Source organism: Megalopta genalis, chromosome 5, assembly GCF_051020955.1.
Source record: "Megalopta genalis isolate 19385.01 chromosome 5, iyMegGena1_principal, whole genome shotgun sequence".
Lineage (NCBI taxonomy): Eukaryota > Metazoa > Arthropoda > Insecta > Hymenoptera > Halictidae > Megalopta > Megalopta genalis.
Window position 1 is genome coordinate 31,212,268 of NC_135017.1, and position 21,974 is coordinate 31,234,241.

General features: G+C 31.3%; 1 protein-coding gene across 1 annotated transcript in view; it reads left to right on the forward strand.

Moving 5' to 3' along the window:
* Positions 1-1,686: 1,686 nt before the first annotated feature.
* Tat (Tyrosine aminotransferase) overlaps positions 1,687-21,974 on the forward strand; it is a 94,945-nt gene continuing 74,657 nt past the window's right edge. The window contains exon 1 of the mRNA XM_076522335.1: positions 1,687-2,084. Coding sequence (XP_076378450.1) covers positions 1,943-2,084 — 142 coding nt within the window. The 5' untranslated portion in view covers positions 1,687-1,942. The remainder of the gene's footprint in view (positions 2,085-21,974) is intronic.

Consider the following 21,974-nt stretch of genomic DNA (forward strand, 5'->3'; position numbering starts at 1 on the left):
GTTGACACAAGAAATCATGACATTTTCATATAAAGAACTTTTAGAAGTATAACAGAGATTCTCTTATTCGAAGGTTTATTTTTTCAAAATTCTGATACAAAACATTCTGTTATTTAAAAATTTCGTTGAAGTTCTCTACAAGGTGACAATGTATGTAAATAATACAATAATTAGATAGTAGAAAGTTTAGATACTAAGGAAGTCTCTATTGTATTACAGATGGTAATAATTTGTGAAAAGTAACTATCAAATATTATTTCTTTAATGTACGTTATAAAATGGCACAACAACATTGACAGTCAGCATGGAATTCTTATATGAATTAAAAATACACTGCTAATTTTTCCTTCTACATTGTTGCCGGTCGCTACGTCAAAAATTATCTTTTTTATTATTTTTGTTGTATCTTTGCAATACAATACTCTCTACTTTTATTCATATACTGTAAATGTTATGCAAATTCGTAGTTTCGATGACATTCTGTTTACAAAAAAAGATTAGTATTACACAAAAGGTTGAGTCGTACATTGAACAATTTATTAAATTAAATGTGTAGATACATGTATATAGAATTTTTGTGAAACATTGTATTGTCTTGTATTTTGTACATCAAATGCGCTATCCACAACCTATTCATTACATAATAAAATTATATTCATTCGTATTATAGACAACAATACACTAGTAAACGAAATTATAAAATTTCGTAAAATTGATGAAGTTATTATCTTCCCATCAATCGTACAAAAGTTAGAGTACAAAACGTGACTTGCTATTTAATCCGGATTTTTACAATATGATTTAGTAAACTGTAACTTGGAAAAAATGCTTGCAGTTCATTCATGAGACTAATCCCATACTTTTAATTAGACCTGGGTACATTTGAAATAACATATTTTGAAATAATATTTCTAATTACATGTTATTTTATTTCACAATAACATTACTTGAAATATTATTTTAGATAGCATGTTATTTTATAATTATTTGACATAATTATTGTAGATAAGTGTGAAATTCTTCTTGGGAATTAATAAGGTGATATCATTATCAGCTCTGAGTCTGTTTGCACTGACATTCTTGATAGCATTTTTACAAGATATAAGAACCGATCTGATTATGTTAAATAATTATTTCATACTATGTAATATTTTTCGCGATAATATTAGATGAACATGGACAAAAATCTCTTAAGGATGAACTTTTTGAGAAAAGAGTTTTTTTTGCTCCAAGGAAACTAATGTAAGGATTTCTTAAAATACTATTTTTTTGTTGCATATTATTTTGAGGATTATTTCTCTTGTCATATTTGAAGTAAGAATATAACGAAATAATTGATTATTTTAAATTACTATTATCTTACTATTATCTCAAATGGATAAATATTAATTTTTATTGTCAAATAACAGCGTTGAAGATAACGGTTCGAAATTAATTATTTCATATTTTTATATGAAATAAAATTTACCGAAATCTGCTTTTAACGGCTTAGTTGTATGTTCCGCATTGCAGTGAATGTTTTGAAGTAACACAGTCTCTCGAAAAAATCAAAATCCAATTTCTTTCGTAGTTTGAATAACAATCAGGAAAATAGCTCGCGGCTGTTTGTCTACGCAAGCAGGGAATCCGTTCAAATTAATTATGAAAGAAGGTGTGGAATCTAGTCGACCAATCAGACCGGTTCATTCGTCCTCCAGCCTCCGGTGGAACATTTCGATTATTGGCGAACCTGAAACGATCTTGTCTCAGTGATGGAGTACCACTTGGACCAGAACCGTCGTTCTTTGATCTTTCGATCATTTTTTCACACAACGACAGCATTAATTATAATTTAACTCGGCTTGATATAAGTACAGACTATATTCGGAGTGTTACATTTTGAATCGCGCGAGCATTTAAAGGCGGGATTTTTGAACAAGGCATTATCAGCTCTGGGCCCAAGATGTCCGTCTTGAGATCTCGTCAACGATGGAACGTTCAGGCGTCAGATATAGGAAGGAGCACACACAACCCCATACGATCCATTGTGGAGAACATCGTGATCGAGCCAAATTCTACGAAATCCATGATCTCATTATCTATTGGTGAGGTTTGATTTTTTTACTTTATAATGTCCGTACTGTTTTAAAACCTTTTATTTTAGGTAAAAACAATGTTTACCAAAAGGATTTTCTGTCAATAATTTTGCAAAAAATGTTTTTACCATTTTAGTATCGTTCCCGATCATTTTAAGAAGTTTTGTGCATTGATTTCGTTGAAATTTTTTTTTTATCCGGTGTTTAAAGTCGCATCAACCACCAGATGGGTTATTAGCGACTCTCGTTGAAATTGTGGAAGCAGGTACGTTTTTTGACAAAAACAATGTGCGCGAAAAAAATTTTCGGTGATTTTCAGTTAAAATAGCCAATTTTGTGAAAGATGATTTACCACAGTAATGTCACTTTCTGCGTTACCGATAGAACCCTGCTGTTCGAATTGATCCGTGAAAGCACCTTATAATTGATGAAACAATTGGCCATTAAACATAATAAGACACGAACGTGACTCGTTATTTTTCTGTTTTGGTCATAAAATTGGACTCTCTGTTGATATTATAAAGCTAGCGATTGAGTTTATTAAAAAAGCTCTTAAATGCCTCTTTCATTTTTTTTGTAATTAAGTTATGTCATCAAACATTGCTTTTATCTAAAAAAAACTGTTTCCAGAATTTCAGTAAAATCGATGAATAGAATTTTTCAAAATTACAGGGAGTGACACTAAGATGATAAAAACATTCTTTGCAAAATTTTGGGCCTTAAACTTCCAGCGATGGAAAATCCTTCTGGCAAACATTGATTTTATCCAAAATGAAGCTATTTGCAAAATTTCAGCCAAATCGGACGTGATCGGTCTTCTGAAGTTTCGCTAATGCTCACAAAATGCAACAAGATAAATGCTAAGATTATTTGGTCCTAGCTTAACTTCCTCTCGTTTCTGTCAAATAGCACAAGTATTATGTACAAGTACTATAAATTCTCCCTAATTGACGCTGAGATTATACACAAAAATGGACAATTTGGGAAGAGGAAATACGATTATTCGAGGCCTTGCGGCTCGTTTTTATAGTCACCGATGTCAACAACTATAAAAACGAGTCCCAAGGCTCGAACAATCGTATCTCCCATTCCCAAATTGTCCATTTTTGTGCACAATCTGAACGCGAATTAGAAAAGATTTATTGTAACAAGTTCTTTTATTTATTTATTGGTAAAAGAAATAATGATTTTTTACAAAAATAATTACTTTCTGATTGATTTGTAAGAATGACATAAGAAAAACAAAATAGTATTTCATATTTCACGATTTTCCTCTACTCGGTATTGCTTACGATTTTAACACTATTTTCCAAAGGGTTACAAAGAGAAAACATCTTTCAAATTCTTATTTATCACCATTTTTATTAGAAAGAAAGAAAAGATCACTCCTAAAATTTTAACTTGAAATTATTTTCGAAGTTTAATCACTTTTCCTCAATTACCTTTTCAAACTTTTCTATAATGATTGGTAAAAATAGTATTAAAGTAGAATTGTTCATTTGTGAGTAAGCTCATTTTCCACAAGTTCTACCTAGACGTCGTTTTCAACAAACGTGTCCTGTCTAGTATGCTGCTCGTTTTACAAAGGAAAATCACCGGAACGGAATTTGGCAAACCAACTCTGCACTCTGCTTTCATTTACAGTATTTTAGCCAAAAGTTTTATTTCAGTTACCGGTGATTCTTGCAACGTTGCGGCCAAGTTTGTATTTGTATAAGAAAACTATACGGGTATCGGTTAAATCTATAATTACTAAAAATTACTTACGTAGCGTAAAAAATTCAGAATTCCGAAAAACCTTTTTCAAGACAATGTAACTACTGTAAAGACGGCCATAATTGTTCATACATAAAAATCGGTATAGACATTATCCGGCAATTTCATTTACACTAACTTAAGTGTGTATTCTAATGTGAAGTGCGTATTTTTAACTTTGTTAGAGACTTCTTTACGAAGTAACTATTATACCTTTCAACGACGTTTTAAAATTTCTTACAATAAAAAAAGCTTTAAATTAGTGGCACTGCACACTCTCAACATAGTCGCTTTTAAAAAAAGTCATCTCACGGTGTCCATGACTCCGGCCATTCTGATTGTCTAAAATAAAAAAAACGTGAAAGTTTCTTAATTAATATGAATTTTGCTATAGCAGGTAGTAAAACAAAAGGAAAAAGTCGATAATTAAAAAAATGGCGATACTTTGAAATTCGATTATCGATTTTTGCATGTTTTGTTAAACTTCAGAGACCTAAAAAATAGAAAAGAAAATAAAAAATTTTCGTTGACTCTAGTAGGGTCTGTAACACTGTCCGACAAAATCAAACTTTTTTTCTGGGTTTCTATAGCCACTATGAAATTCTTGTAGAGCTTCACTTCCTGAACAAGAATCCGAAAACCGAATTGCTCCATCACCCTCAGTTTTTTAAATAAACGAACTTTTGTACAAACCCAAAATTTTCGACAAAAATGAGGTCTTGCATGAAAAGTATAAACGTTAGAAGGTTCTAATTGGTGTTAAAAGATAGAGGAGGGTTTCCCGAATATAGTGGCATGCAATTTATTAATTGTTTTTGATCCTAAATAGCAATAAATTAATGTGAAAGTTTAAAAAAGTGTCGACGTGAGCAGTTTCTGCGCAATATTTTTGTATTTTTACGAAAAGTTTTTTGTTCAGCACGAAAACTCTACCCAGGATCGGATTCTGTAGACATTTTTGAAGAAGGAACGGCCCGGTAAAAGTGTCGGAACGATGTACATTTCGAGTGGATCGAGAAAATGTTCGTCGGCAACATGTGCACGACGTTTTGCCGCCATGTCCTTCGCTGCTCGCTTCTCTCTGTCCGGCAGGGTCGAAGCTATGCGTAATCAACACCGATGGAGGGATCCAATGGGGCACCCACTTTTCGTAAATAATATTTGAATTTTTTTTAGTATTTCAATGTTTTGTTTTTTTTTACATATTTCTGTGAATAATAATCACCAAACTGTGATATATTTCACACAAAAAATCACACCAGAGTATTTGGAGTTGGTAACGAAAGTATTCTAACACTAGCATAATTTTGACTTCTACGCCATATAAGTAAATAAATATTTAAATATATATTTAACGATATGTTTCAAGAAATTTAACGTTTTGAAAATGATTATTTATTATTTTTTTTTATTTATATATTTTTTTATTTTTATAATTTAAATATAAATTATCGTTATAATTTTAATGATAAATGTATACATGATATACTTGTAATTCGAACAAATTCAGAATAAAATGAATATTTTTTGTTCATTATTTTTTTTTTATTATTTCTCCATTTTTAATTTATGATTCACAGTTTGGCGATTATTATCCATAAAAATATGTAAAAGAAGACAGCACATTGAAGTACTAAAAAAAAATGGCACGCCCCACACGCTAAGTGGGTGCCCCATTGGATCCCTCCATCGGTGTTGATTACCCATAGCTTCGGCCCTGTCGGACAGAGAGAAGCGAGCAGCGAAGCACATGGCGGCAAAACGTCGTGTACATGTTGCCGACGTACATTTTCTCGACCTACTCGAAATGTACATCGTTCCGACACTTCTATCGGGCCGTTTCTTCTTTAGAAATGTCTACAGAATCCGATCCTGCGTAGAGTTTTCGTGCTGAACAAAAAACTTTTCGTAAAAATACAAAAGTATTGCGCAGAAACTGCTCACGTCGACACTTTTTTAAACTTTGACATCAATTTGTTGCTATTTAGGACCAGAAACAATTAATAAATTGCATGCCACTATATTCGGGAAACTCTCCTCTATCTTTTAACACCAATTAGAACTTTCTAACGTTTGTACTTTTCATGCAATACCTCATTTTTGTCGAAAATTTTGGGTTCTTACAAAAGTTCGTTTATTTAAAAAACTGAGGGTGATGGAGCAATTCGGTTTTCGGATTCTTGTTCAGGGAGTGAAGCTCTACAAGAATTTCATAGTGGCTATAGAAACCCAAAAATCGTGTCGGACAGTGTAATCAGACATGTACTAAATGCGTACCCAAAATTTTGAGCATAGTTGTTCAAGTAGATTTTGAGATATCGTGGACACCGTTCTGAAAAACATAGTTTCGAGAAAAATGCCTTTAAAGTTTAGTATATCGATAATGATATAAGGTCGTCAAATTTCAAAAAGAAATTTATTTTTTTTCAAAAGTTCACAGTAGAACATAACCCCTTAACATCATATAATCAGAATTTTGGAAACTAATTGCAATACGAGCATTTGTTTGGTGAAGAAATAATTTGAATCTATGAGCAAGATTTATAATTAACACGTGTCGTGCCGAGCTGTTTTTACTCGACCCTTAAGACTGGTCACATATATGTTTACAAAATAGTTTATGACAAATTTAGAACTGAAGAATTAATTTTTACTACAAGAAAAGGGAATATATATATATACAACAACGGTTATTAATACATTTCGAAATGTATTAATAACCGTTGTTGACAATACATGATTGACATCGATCGAAGATTTTTTTTTATTTTTTATTTTTTTTTAGTTGATTACTATTCCTATTCTGAATTTTTGTTATAACTTCTTAATATAAAGCTCTATATGATCTATGCTTACATAACATTTTTTTCTTACTTTGTGCCATAGAATATACTGACAAAGTTTGAACATTAAAACCTGGGACACCCTGTATATATATATATATATATCTTATTATGCCCTTTTGTTGTAGTAAAAATTAATTCTTCAGTTCTAAATTTGTCATAAACTATTTTTTTAGCGCATTAAGTAAACATGTAGGCATGTACCATCGGTGGAACACGTGTCATAGTGTTAACTGTTGAAAAGTAATAGATTGATCCGTATGTCGAAAACTTTTTACTTTTTAGTACCAAAAGCATTTTATGTAGAAGGGAACCGTACGCAGGAATCGAACCCGGAACCTCTTTTGCTTGGCAGCCAATCGACTAAGTCACATAACTACGAAACTTCTAATTTCCCCATTTCCGTACACGTTGTTCTTGGGAGGTCCTGATCCTTACAATAATAGCGATAGGTGTGACACAGACTTCGCGACATCTCTCTCTCTCTCTCTCTCTCTCTCTCTCTCTCTCTCTCATTAAACAGCTAACAGTAAACTAAACTTAACAGATAAAGTAAACTATAAATTTAACAAGTTATAATTGTTATATTTTTCCAAAAATCAAGTGTAGCAATGTTGGAAAAATGTTCTCTTAAGGAATTTGTAAAAAAGATAAAGATACCACTTATGTATTGCAATGTCAAGTATTTGAATTAGAGAATAAAAATATAGGAATACAGGAAGATTATCATTTCGTAACACTTTAATGGTGTACCTTTTTCACAAAAAAATAACTAAGTATGCTTAGGATAATTTATAATTTTATTTATTAATTTTTTTCAAGATATTTTTTAAGGTACACCTTCTGAATGTATTAATTCTCCTATAGAATTTAATGAAACGTGTGAAAATGTTATATTTAATTGTCAGAAACTAAATAGATAGTTAAATAACAATATTTATACTGTGAAAGTGTAAATGGACCCAAGTCCCACGGTTGAGTGTTAAGAAACATTAAATAACTTGTATTAATGTCATGTACTGGCTGCAAGTCTACTTTATGGTTTCGTCTAATTAGACTTTCTCTACAATTTTTCTTTTTGTTAGATAAATTGAAAAACGTTCACTTTGTGTACATTTAACCCCTTGCACTACACTTACTTTCACAGCTATATTGATTAGCACTGTTTGGTCCTGAATAGAACAAGAAAATTTTTGTTCCCACCCTTTCATGAACTTTCATTCCTAGATTTTTATAACAGAAGACTCGAATTTTGTTTTGATTTAGAAGTGAAGAATAGCATTCATATTTAGAATGTTATGTATGAATTATTTTATCACGAGTTTGACTCGTTGTTATAGTACAAGGGGTAAAGTACCCTGTTAAACTTATACATTACACATATATCTTTTGCACTCATTATTTATAACTTATAAATATTATTACTGTTATAACATAATATGTATTTATGCTTCCAAATTTTTATTTATTTTAATTTACTCTTTTGAAAACAATACTTGAGAAATATGCGGAAGTTTCACATTTTAAAAAGCGATTAAACTCATATTAAACAGGTATGTGCTAATTGATGATCTATCGCAAATCAATATTAATTAATTATCTGTTAATAATTTGTGCTGCTGTTTACAATCAGGCGTTCATTTTCATTAAGACAATCGTGGTCGTCATATTTCATTGGAAATCATTAGTTATATTTCGCATACATAGTACATAATTAATTAAAAAATTAATTAATTAATTAATTAAGGAACATACACTCAACAATAGAATTAAAATATCACTAATTTCAGGCCGAAAAATTGTCAATCGTTGAACAACTATAACTCCGTTAATAGCAACCATAAAAGTATGACATTTTGATAAAGAGGGAATACTCGTTTTTAAACTATGCTGGACACAAACTCAACACATTTAAACAAACCGCACTTAAAATATATACTCACTTTATAATAACCTTACACTAATACACATGAAACACATACACATGAGGTATAGTCTGACCGTGCAACATTTTCGTAGTGTACCTTGTATTATTCTAATGCCAGCGGCGTATTTATTGTTTAAGCTTTGCGAAAAAAAATCGCTACCATCTAATTCGGCCTTCAAAGTAAAGGGGAATAAAGATAGACAAAGTTTTTTCCAAATTCATAAAGGGTACAACGAACATATACCCGCAAATTTAGAATTCTACAGTCATAGGGATGCATGATATTAAGAATTAGATTATGGTATTGTAAAGTAGAGACTTCAAGCTTTAATTTCAAAAGAAGCCATAATTTTATGATAGCTATTAATGGAGTTACAACTGTTCAATGATTGGCACTTTGTCGGCCAAAAATTTGCAATTTTTTAATTTCGCCGTTGAGTGTATATGTCAATTATAGTGACATATAATAATAAAACAATTATGCATTAATGAACAGAAAACGTCAAATAAATTTAATTCTTTTATTCTATAAATTTTAATGCGTTGTATGCTAATTCAGAAGTCGTTCTTTTGCGTCATCGTCAAGTTTCGAAAAATTTAATTTTGAAATCAAAGTAAGATTTGCAATGCTAAGAATTTTTAAAATTTTAACAGTTTTTTCAAATAACTTTACACACATTTAGATATGCTTAAATTTTGTTTAAAGAGAGCAAAATATCTATAATACATTAATTTTCTTGAACATTCTTCAGTTTATTTTACAAATTAATAATAGAATGAATTTTTATTCTTCTATAACCATTCAAGAAAAACAGGTTTCGATTGATAAGATAAAACGATGCAATATATTATGTTATGATTAGATTGCGGATTTTATGCATTTATGACAAAAATGAGTAATTAAAATTTAAAACGATGAAAATGTTGAAAGAACTTAAGGATATCCGTGTATTATTTTCAACTCACTTAAAATATTAAAGAAAGATTTAAATTTCTATCTGACTTCTTTTTGTTGCAATTGTCGAAACTATTAGTTATTATCAGTAATTTTCAATACCAACGGTCGTGTCATATTTAATGTAGTCTACACCTTATATGAAAACTAATAAAAAAACCCGTCTATAAATGTCAGAATTTTTTTCAGACAAATTGCGTCGGGATCCGAAAAAAATTTTAGAATTCCAGGAATAATACTGTTTTTCTAGTACCTTTCCTATAAGTCTACCAATTTTAATATTCATATATTCATGACTACTGGATTCATATCTCAATTTACAAATCCCAATTGGTACTCTGTAATTTATTATCATCGAGTTAATATCTTGACGATAAGAAATTAATATACTTTACTATGTTAGCATAAATGATGAAATGATCAAAAATTAATAATGAGAATAGAAATCAAAGCAGTTTTAGACGGACGAGTGGATTTGTCGATTCACGTATATTACTTCGTATCGATCATTCGTTCTTGCTGACAACCATTTAGTATTATTACAAAGTACAACTTTGTAAGTATATCAGCAAAACAAATACACTCTTGACTACGTAATTTTCGTCTTACTGTTAGTTTTTGTTATTTTCGAGCGGTACATTATTAATCTTTTGCACTCGGAGAATTTTTACCATATTTATTGGCGAAGTAGTAAGTAATGTTTTAATGAAAATATAAGATGTTGGAACGTTAGAAATAATTAGACAGTTTACATAAAGTCTGATAATAAAATCTTTTGACCCAGACTTTAAGAGATAAAAATTATTAATTTTGAAAGTACCATAATTAACAGCTGTTTTAGTATGTCCCCGGAGAAGAGACATCCGAGTGCAAAGTGTCAACGTTTCTAACTGACAAGAAAAGTGCAAACTCTTCGATTCAGCGATTTAGTTGAAAGCAAGGGTGGAAAAAGTTCTGGAACTTTTTAATAGGTTTTATTTATAGCTACTTATGGAACTTCCTTTCAAAAAACTTCTTGTTTTTAAATTCCAATCATTAAAATTTAATTTTTGAATTTTTCCCCAATTCAAACATTTCATTGACTTCAAATACTTAAATGTCTTCAAATTCATAATGTACTTACCATCGCTAACAACAAGTGACGAACTTTTGGAATATTATTTTCGACAAATTGAAACCGATGAATCAAATGTAGAAGATGACATTAACCTAGGTGCGGCTTTTACAGAAATTGCAAAATATAATCCAAAATGATTCCTATAGAAAGTAATTTATTAGATTATTGGGAAGAAAACAAATACTTATTTCCATATCTTTACAAGCTAGCAAATGCCATTCATAATGTCTCTGCAACAACAAGTTAGAATTTAGATAATTTAGAAAATATTTTACTTGTAAAATTAAATTGAATAACTACAGAGTGTTTTACATACATGTATGTATTTTGCATATTTTAATATTTTTGTTACTCTTACTGATACGAAAAATGTTTCGTGATAAATTCGTTTAGATCAATGCGAAGGATGTTATAATTTATGTTTTCTTAATCTCAAGATTACTTTTTATACTTTATCGTTTCGGTAAAAATAACTAAAACCTTGTTTGTGTAATATTGTCGTAGGGACGTTAAGAAATAAGAATCGCGTGCACCAAACATACGGTGTGTGTATGGATATGCGTGAGCGAAGGACGCGAGGTACGAAGCGAGTGTGTGTGAGAAAGAGAGAACGGCGGGTTTGAAAGGCGATGAGCGGTCACAGTCGTTTGGCGTAAGCGAAGGAGAGAGCGTACAATTGAAGTAAAGTGTCGAGATTTATAGTTTAACCGTTTGCGTACCAGATGGTTCTGAAAAAACAGGATCGAGAAGCGCCGAAGAGCGCAATAGCGTTCCTTCGATTACACTGTCCGACACGATTTTTGGGTTTCTATAGCCACTATGAAATTCTTGTAGAGCTTCACTCCCTGAACAAGAATCCGAAAACCGAATTGCTCCATCACCCTCAGTTTTTTAAATAAACGAACTTTTGTAAGAACCCAAAATTTTCGACAAAAATGAGGTATTGCATGAAAAGTACAAACGTTAGAAAGTTCTAATTGGTGTTAAAAGATAGAGGAGAGTTTCCCGAATATAGTGGCATGCAATTTATTAATTGTTTCTGGTCCTAAAGTAGAGAGATCCTGGGTAGAGTTTTCGTGCTGAACAAAAAACTTTCCGTAAAAATACAAAAATATTGCGCAGAAACTGCTCACGTCGACACTTTTTTAAACTTTCACATTAATTTATTGCTATTTAGGATCAAAAACAATTAATAAATTGCATGCCACTATATTCGGGAAACTCTCCTCTATTTTTTAACACCAATTAGAACCTTCTAACGTTTATACTTTTCATACAATACCTCATTTTTGTCGAAAATTTTGGGTTTGTACAAAAGTTCGTTTATTTAAAAAACTGAGGGTGATGGAGCAATTCGGTTTTCGGATTCTTGTTCAGGAAGTGAAGCTCTACAAGAATTGCATAGTGGCTATAGAAACTCAGAAAGAAAGTTTGTTTTTGTCGGACAGTGTTATGTGTCGAAAAAAGCCGTAAAACATAAAATAAAACGTTATGAATGAAAATATATATACTATTAATTTAGAATAGGTAACAACAAAATGCAAATTGGATTACTGACAGCGATGCGACGCGCGACGTATACATGCGTCTGAAAGACTGAGCACGTTTCGACAAATTTTGGGTGGGCCGTAAGTCGTCTGTTTCGGCCAAATGCTCTGGCTTTTCTCGACACAAAATCTGAAGAGCGCAAAAGTGGCTCGTGGTACGCAAACGATTAAGCAGCAAATTCGTAGTGTTTTGGCGTAATCAATTCCAAAAGCCAGAAAATGCCTACATTATTTTCTAGATTATTCTTATGTTTATGTTCAAGTAATCCAAAAAATGTAAATAACATGTATTAAATTACGTAATTTACCAATAATTACGATTTGTTTTTATTAGTAGTTCTATTTATATCGTAACAATTTTTCTAATAAGTGTTCTAAAATATGTTTTCATTCAATTTCTGTTATATGAATTCTTGAATACCTGATTCATAAGAACACTTTCACAACGATTCTTTACGACAAGAGCTAAAAATTCTACAGGAATAGATATTCTCTTAAATGAAAGATATACATAACTACTAACAGAATTTTTTCAGAAACGATAGATACTTGAATACACAGTACGACAATTAATTTTTAAGACTAACATCATACCTCAGCAAGGGATGGCGACATCTGTTGAGCGATAGCATCCTTAGAAAGGTCAATCATTTGTCTGTCTAACGCATCTACAGTTGCCCACGAAAGTGTTCGTACACTTTTTAAAACGCAATAACTTTTTTGAAACTGGACTAAATGACTTGAATTTTTTGTTTTTAGATGATAGAGGAACTAGTATACTAGACAATGACCAAAATGTCTTTTTTAAATTTTGCTATTATTTGGAATGACACAAAAAATTAGAAAACTCTCGGTTTTTAACTTTTTTTTATCTAATCTTGTAACGAAAATGAAAAAAATGGCTCTCGTAGATCTCGGTAACTTATATGCATGCTGAAAATTTGATCGAAATCAGTTAACCGAGAATCGAGCTATAGGCGTTGAAAGATTTTGAAAACTGCAGACTTCTTACAGTTTCTGATCAAAATCGTGACAAAACTGTAATTTTTGCTATCTTTAATTTATTGTAACTTGTGATAACGTCAACCGATTTCGATAAAATTTTCAGCATATAAATTACCGAGGTATACGAAAGACATGTTTCAAATTTCCGTTGTAGGCTCAAAAAAAAGTTAAAAAACGAGAGTTTTCTATTTTCTTTTTGTCATTCCAAATAATAGCAATATTTAAAAAAAAAATTTTGGTCATTGTCTAGTATACTAGTCCCTCTATCACCTAAAAAAATTCAAGTCATTTAGTTCAATTTTAAAAAAGTTAATATGTTTTAAAAAGTTATGTCAGTTCTTCCTGACCAAGTCTTTAATCGATGTTGAAATTGTATCATGGAACAAAAAGCGGTTATTAAAATGAACGCAACACTCGGTAAAAGTGCATCAGAACCATTCCGGTTGATGCAGCAAGTGTATGGCGATGCTTGTTTAAGTCGATGAAATGTTTTCGTGTGGCATAAACAATTTTTGGATGATAGAGAATCACTGAAAGATGATCAAAATACGGGAAGGCCAATTTCAATTCGAAAACCTGAAACGATTGATAAAATATGCAATTTTATTGCACATGACTGCAATGCTTTACTGAAAATAATGGAAGCGGCTATGAGCATCGACCGAGAGACGATTCGGACCATTATTCACGTCGTATCCGCCCGATTATCAAGATCCAGACAGTTGGACACTGCTGCACGACAACGCGCCATTTCACAAGTCACTCAATGTTCGTCAATTTTTGGCCAGAAATCAGGTCTGCGTGCTCAATCATCCACCATATTCGCCTGATTTGCCGCCATGTGGCTTCTCTTTATTTCCAAAATTGAAATTGAAGTTTAACGTGTGTCTTTTTGAAGATATTCCGACTATCCAAATAGCTTCAACACCGGAACTAAAGGCAATACCACAAAATGAGCTGAATCGTGCATTTGAATTTCGAATCGCTGCAAGTGTATTGAATTAAGAGGAGATCATTTTTTGAATAAAACAACATGAGATTTTGTTACTCTTAAAACTTAATTGTCACACTGTGTATAGTAGAAATGAACACAATATATACCCTTTTGAATCGCTGTAACAAGTGTATTGAAGCAAGAGGAGATTGTTTTGAATAGAACATCATAAGATTTTGTGTATTTTGTTTCGGCCGTATTTTATTGGGCCAGTCTCAAAAATTAATTATTGCACTGTGTCAGATTAGTCAGATCCTCAATACTAGTTGAACTATTTCCCCGACAGCAATTTATTTGAATTCAACGAAATATGTATGTACTTTGTGGCTATGGAATTGGGGGTGGGGGTAAAAAGAGTAATCTATATATTACGTTCAACTATCCAAATTGAACGAATTTGAATTGTCACTGGCTTGAGTCGTATCGATTGACTTGATCCTGACAGATTGGCGCGATCTAACGCGATTGGATTGGTCCCGGCCAAACTAGGACCGGCGATCTAAATCGAGCAACATACATATCGAAGCCTGTTTGCTCTTCCTGACTTGATCTGAAACGAACATCAAGTTTACAACACACAAGTTTATCGATTGAATAAAGCTGAAAATGTTTGGAGGTGCAACACTAATTATTAAACTGTAGATTTTATGAATTTATGGAAAAATATATGGGTAAAATACGTAAGCTTTACGGTATTAGAAAGATTTAAGAACATCGTTGCATTGCTTTCGACTTACGGGTTTTGCATTAAAAATTAATCCCTTCCAGGGTCATATTCATAATTTTATACTACAAATTAATCTTTCCGCAGATCATCTTCATCTTTTTGCAAATCAAATTAATCCTTTTGCATGTTTTATTCATCTTTATGCAAATAAAATCAACCCGGTCACCTAAGGAAATTGGTCGTCTTTTAAGTAAATTATTTTAATATAAATGTTATTAGAAATAATTACTTTAATCTTCAATAACTATTTATAAAACGTTATTAAATTTTTTAAAATATGAATTTTATTATAAATAATTACAAATAAGTAAACTTCAAACGAGACATTTTAGTTCGCAAAAAATTAACGAAACCTGCAGAAAGGTTAATTTTATTTGCAAAATAGTAAATACGTTATACAAGAGGAATAATTTTGAATCGAAAACCAAACAAAAATTACTAAAACGGAACATACATTTCTATTCAATTGGGAAGTTTTCATATTGCATAAGTCCCGGCTGCTGAACAAATAAACTTTAAATATCTGGAAAATTGTAAGATGCCGGCAATTAAGTTATGAGGAAAAGTTATTCATGATCGTGTCATTGACAGGGTATATTAAGATCATGATATTCGGGAGGATATTGCTTAAAATAAACAATTACCAATTTGTTTGTGTGCATTTTTGCAAGCTTTCTTTGCTAACGCACATAAATGAAATTTTACATTTTAACAATTGATTTAGCTCTATTAAAAGATCTAAATATATTTCATACATACTACGACTCCTATTAATATTCGAACACTCTTTCAAAGAGAATAATTTTTTGAAATTCTATAAAATGACTTGAACGTTTTTGAGGTATTGGAATGACTGGTTTATTAGACAGTGTGTAAAAAGCTCTTGTATAAATAATAAATAGGTGGAATGAAAAAAGCAAATTACAAAATTACGATTTACATTTTCTTTCTCCGAGCTTATAACGAAAATTTGAAAAACGTTTCTTGTGCACCTCAGAGATTTACGTGCATTGTAAAATGAAAATCTGTAAGAAATCTGGGTATTTTTACATCTTTAAATATTTACAGCTTGATTTTGTGTGAACCAATGTCGATGAAATTTTCGGCGTGCAAATAAGGTACGAAGATTTATAATGTTCATTATTTTAATTACGGTCCATCTAACATCTCAAAGAAAATTCGAGTAATTTGGTCGAATTTTCACCAATTTTTATCCTTGAAATATTGCTGGAATATCAATGAGGGTCAATGTACAGGGTGTAGGAAATTATATGTCGCGACCGTTACGTGTGACTCTACAACTTTAGATCTGCAGATATCTTATAAAATGTTGCCGCAAAATTGATCATAATCATCATTTTTAAGGTCACTTAACGTGTTACACAAACAGTGTGACTCTGCTATTATTTTATAAGAACTGTTTGGACCCATGATTCTTTTGAGTCTATTGTTCCCCCTAACGAGTACTACGCTATGAAATACAAAAAATTGAGTTTGGAATTTGTCATCAAGGTTATTTTTACGGAAATTTTTTTTATAAAATCTCCATCGATCATAAGGTGTAGAATCATGCTGCAACGGTCACAACGTATGCAAGAGGACAAAATAACCGTAATCATTCTTACCGACATGGATTTATACAGTTTTCAAATGCTTTTTTGGTTTTATTGTTTCCACGCCTCTTTGTTTCAAATAACTAATATTTTTTCATTGTTTTCTAGTTCAATACAATGTTCCTGATCAGATTAGGATTACACGGGCGTTTTACACGTTATGAGTTGCATGCCACGTTTTCTCCGCTGAAATCGAAATCGTTATTCTTTAAACGCAGGTGACTACACGATCGCTTTGCACGCTCTGACACTCGCCGATAGTCGCGTGCAGCACGCTCTGTGTAAAACGTTCTCCAACAATCTTACATAATGTTTGAATCTGGAGATCTTACGGACCGTTTTACAACTTAAAGTGTTTTATTTGTAAAATGTTCTTTTACCGCTTTCATAGTGGAGGTAAATGTATAGGACGGTCTAGTCAGAAGTAACGCTTATATCAGGGGTGTCAAACTCAAAAGCTAACTTGCGCCAAATAAACAATGCTTAACATTAGGTGGGCCGCAAAAAAAAATCAATGTTCATAGAAACAAATATTTTTATTCTGACTAGTACATTGTAATAAACATATATAAAGTTAAATTATTGTTTACGTCCTGATACTTGACATCTCTTCTCTGATACTATCTTTCCTATTTCGGGAGAAATTTTATTGGCCGAGACTACTTTCAAAATTTCTAATTCACATTTCTATTTTATTTTTACTTTACGTCGGATATATTGACTGGGCCGCAAAAATGTTCATCTCGGGCCGCGAGTTTGACACTCCTGGCTTATAATGTTAGAAATTTATAACACAAAGGACGATCTGTTCGAAATCTATAACGCCGAGGATGATTTTTTTCCAAGGAAAGTTCTACGGTAAACGTCGAGAGATCCTCTCGATCTCGATCCTCAGATCCTGCTACGGAATGTACTGCCGTATATTCCCATAATATGATCGAACCCCCGCCGTGCTTCAGTGTTGGAATCGTGTTATTCTTGTTGAACTCCTCATTCGGTTTTCGTCGAACAACTATTCTATTATCTCAATTTAATAAGTTAATTTTAACTTCATCTGAAAATATTACATTATTCCAAGAACCTTGTCGTCGCAATTAACATATTGTTTTGCAAATTCCAAATACTTGCGTCGGTTCACCTTGAAAATGTAAGGTTTCTTCCTCGCTATTCTACTGTGATATTCTTTATCACGTAGGACTCTGCGGACAGCTTCCGTAAAGATGGTTTGTTTAATTCTTAAAGACACATCCTTTGTTAATTTTGGAACACAGATTTTCGGATCAATTTTAATTTGTCTTACTATGTATCGCTCATCGGCTTCACTCATTTCATTTCTTTTGTCCAACGTTCTACTTTATTTCGAAGAATTCCACTGTATTTATAATTATTAATAATTTTCTATATTATAGAATGAGTCCCTAATTTTTCGTACAGGAATATCGGTCTCTGAAGTTCTTTTGGAAGACATGGTACTAACTTTTACTAATAAACAGTGACAAATGACAATCAAGCGTAACATAGTGACTAGAGAGACGGCTGAACAAATTCCAAATAAATAAAAATACATAACAAATTTCACAAAACTCAGTTCTTTTAATACTTAATTAATTGTACGCTCAATTTTTTTACGACGAAATGTGAGCATTTTTACACTTAGTGTGAAATATATATAAATAGATCCTTTTTAAAAACAGATTTTTAAAGAATTAACTGTTGAAATATCTAAATTACTTTTGAAAATGTCCGTTTCTGTTTATTTTCCTATTAATCATTATTGCCAACTTAAGTGTACGCTCAATTTGGTACGCTCGATTCTGGATTTTATGTAAGAAATTGTATAGCCTTTTTCTGTGCGAGAGACAAAACAGTACATTGGTCATAGTCGCAGCTTGTCAATAATACAAAGTATTTCAGAATCCATACTTCGAATTCCCAAAGGAAATACAATGTACATGTTATGTGAAATAGAATTAGAACCGAAATCCATAACCGAAACTCAGAACCGAAAATAACAGTTATCGAACCGAAACCGATATAAAACCAGAACCGATATTATATCGTATAACAGTTATGAGGACATTTCGGTTCTTCATAACTGTTTCAAGAACCGAAACCGATATCATAACTGTTTTCATTAGTTTCACACCTGACGCTACGTACATCTCAAGACCCCATCGTAAAATTATCAAAGACCCTAGTTCGGTTATTCTTTCCGAACTCTTTGTCATTTGTCGAGATGTGAAGAAAAATTAATAACAGAAGTATTTCACTTAATACAGTTAAAATGTTTGCTAAACTAATAATTTTTCGACATGCATAGGCCAATACTTTTTTTATACAAAAATATTGAGTTGCTATAATATGTAAAAAAATTCTATTTAATTCTTAACTACATAATATTGCTGGTCTGTGTGAAATTGGGAAATGACGGTTTCCTCAAGTCATTTGAAATAACTTTTTTTCTTAGCGCAAATGCAATCCGCGGCTTTTGTTTATGAATTATTAACAGAAAACAGTGACCAATGAAAGACAAGATAAACTGACGCGAGGCGGCCAGCCTCGCGGCCAGCCAATTTTGCAAATAAAATTAACCCTTTAGTAGGTCTTATTCACCTTTTGCAAATCAAATTCACTTTTTTGTAATTATTTGTAATCCAATTCATATTAGATTTAAAAATCATTTTACAAAAAATTATTGAAGATTAATGCAAATTAATTATTTGTAATGAAGTTTGTATTATTTTATAAATAAGTATAGTATAAACATAGTAAATTATAAACATATATGTATATATATATATATATATAAACAAAGTAAATTCATATTCAATTAAAATTTAAAAAAATTGAACAGAAATATTAAATTCAAAGATTGAATAAACGGCGGCCAATTTTGACTTATATGAAACAGTTAATTTGATTTTAAAAGAGATAGATTATGATCTACAAAATGATTAATTTATAATGCCGAAGCTTTATCTAATATTTTAAACATTTAAACACCTTTTTCCAACTTGTTTCAAGTCTTAGTAGCGTACTCGCTAATTACCAAACTGTGAATCTTTATGCAAAATAAACATTCTCATTCGCAAGAAACATAAGTCAAATATAAAGATTCCAAAATTGTTCTAATATATTTATTGTTTGGTTTCTTCCAAGTCAATTTTAGCGTGAATACATAAAATCCGCAGTCTGCTAAGCATACAGTTTCTAGTTATTGCGAACATTTACAAACAATTACAGATGGTAAAGTTCCTCTTTTATCCGAGTACATGATGAGCAGTGATGGGCAATCCACAATTCGTGGACCCCACTGGTCCTCCGACCACTAGTCTGCGGTCGGCAGTCTATTTTACTCTATTCTATTATATTGTATATAGGGTGTTCCGAAATTAAATGTCAACTCTTCGAAAACGTGTGGGAAATCCATAAACCAACTAAAAAAAGTATTATAGACATTTGCCCGTTTTTGTTCTGTTTTGAAAAGAGTTGCAAAAAGGATACAAGACAGATTTCGTTTGTGCACTTATTTAAAACACTTACATACACCTACGGACAAAAGTTAAGAAATCCCTTTTAAAACACAGTAACTTTTTTAAAACTGGATTAAGTTACTTGAATTTTCATTAAATGCTAGAAACACTAGTTTACTGTACAGCGTATAAAATGAATAGATGTCACGCTGCTAGGATCGATATTCTAAATCCATGATTTAGTGTCGTAATAATTAACCTTGACTAGTTTTTCAAGGTCAATAGGTTGAAAGTTTTTTTCTAATTAATAATTAATATAATTAATATTATATAATATAATAATAATATATAAATAATAAAAAATTTACTAAAATTTACTATATAATATTATAATATAATATTAATATAATTAATATAATTATATAACATAATAATTAATTTTTTTTAATGTAACGCTTTCAATCGGTATCAAAAAGCAAATTTATTAATAACAACCTGTTAACTGATCTCAACAAATTTATGAAAATAATTTTTAACTTTTTAACCTTGAAAAAACTAGTCAAGACTAATTCTGCATCTTGCGTATATCGTTTTTCACTAAATCAAGGATGTAGAATCGATCGATTGTGTATCATCGATAGTCATGATACTTATTTTGCTTACACACTGTATAATTACTGAAATACATTTTTTAAATTTTGCTATTACTGAAACGATAAAAAGAAATAGGGAACTCTCGTATTTTTTTACTTTTTTATCTGAGCCTGTAATGAAAATGTAAAAAATGTGTTTTGTAGATATCGGTAATTTCTATGCGTGTTGAAAATTTTATCGAAGTAGATTAACACAGAGTTCAGCTACAAGCGTTGAAAGGTTTAAAAATCTGCAGATTTCTCACAGCTATTGATCGAAAATGTCAAAAATCGTAGCAAAACTGCGATTTTCGCGATCTTTAATTATTTGAACTCGAAACAACGTCAATCGCAACTCGTACAACACGCAAGTTTTTAAATTTTCATTACAGACTTACATAAAAACATTAAAAAACGAGAGTTCTTTATATTTTGTATCATTCCAAATAACAGCAGAATTAAGACTAAGTATTTTTTTCATTGAACAGACCCTCGAACATTAAGAAACAATTCAGGTCATTTAGTCCAGTTTTAAAATAGTTATTGCGGTTTAAAAGGTGTTATATTATACTATAAACAGTAAATTCTCCCTAATTGACGCTCAGATTGTACACAAAAATAAACAATTTGGGTAGAAGAGGTACGATTATTCGTGTCTTGCATCTCGTTTTTGTAGTTACCGATTGTCAACCGCTATAAAAACGAGCCGCAAGGTTAGAACAATCGTATCTCCTGTTCCCAATTTGTTAATTTTTGTACAGAATCTCGGCGTCAATTAGGAAGAATTTACTGTATTCGTAACATCATTTTACTGAAGATGCTGTTCAAAATGTTGACCTCTTTCAGTAATGCAAGCATTGCGCCTAAAGTACTCTATTATAATTGCAGCTAGACACTACTCCGATGATATTCCGTGCAGTGCAGCTACTTTTCTGTCTCTCAGTTGCACTCTCGAGTTAATTAGCACCTTTCTCCACCAAAGCAGGATCTTAAAACCGGTATGATTTTGATACCGGTGTTACATTAACAAAACCTTGCCGAAACTGAATTGTCTGAATACCAAAACCAATAAACGAATTACCAGAAACCGAAATAAATATCGGTACCATTATTGTTTTCGTTTAGCATATACTAAGTTGAGTTTTTTTTAAAATACTTTTGTAATCCTCGAATTTTATTAGATATCACTTGCATAATAATAATGTGAGTATATTGTTAATACACTGTATTAACAGTATGACATTATGCCTGCAAAAAGACACTGTATTAGCATAACATAATTTTTTGTATTCGTTACGGATAATTTCTTCC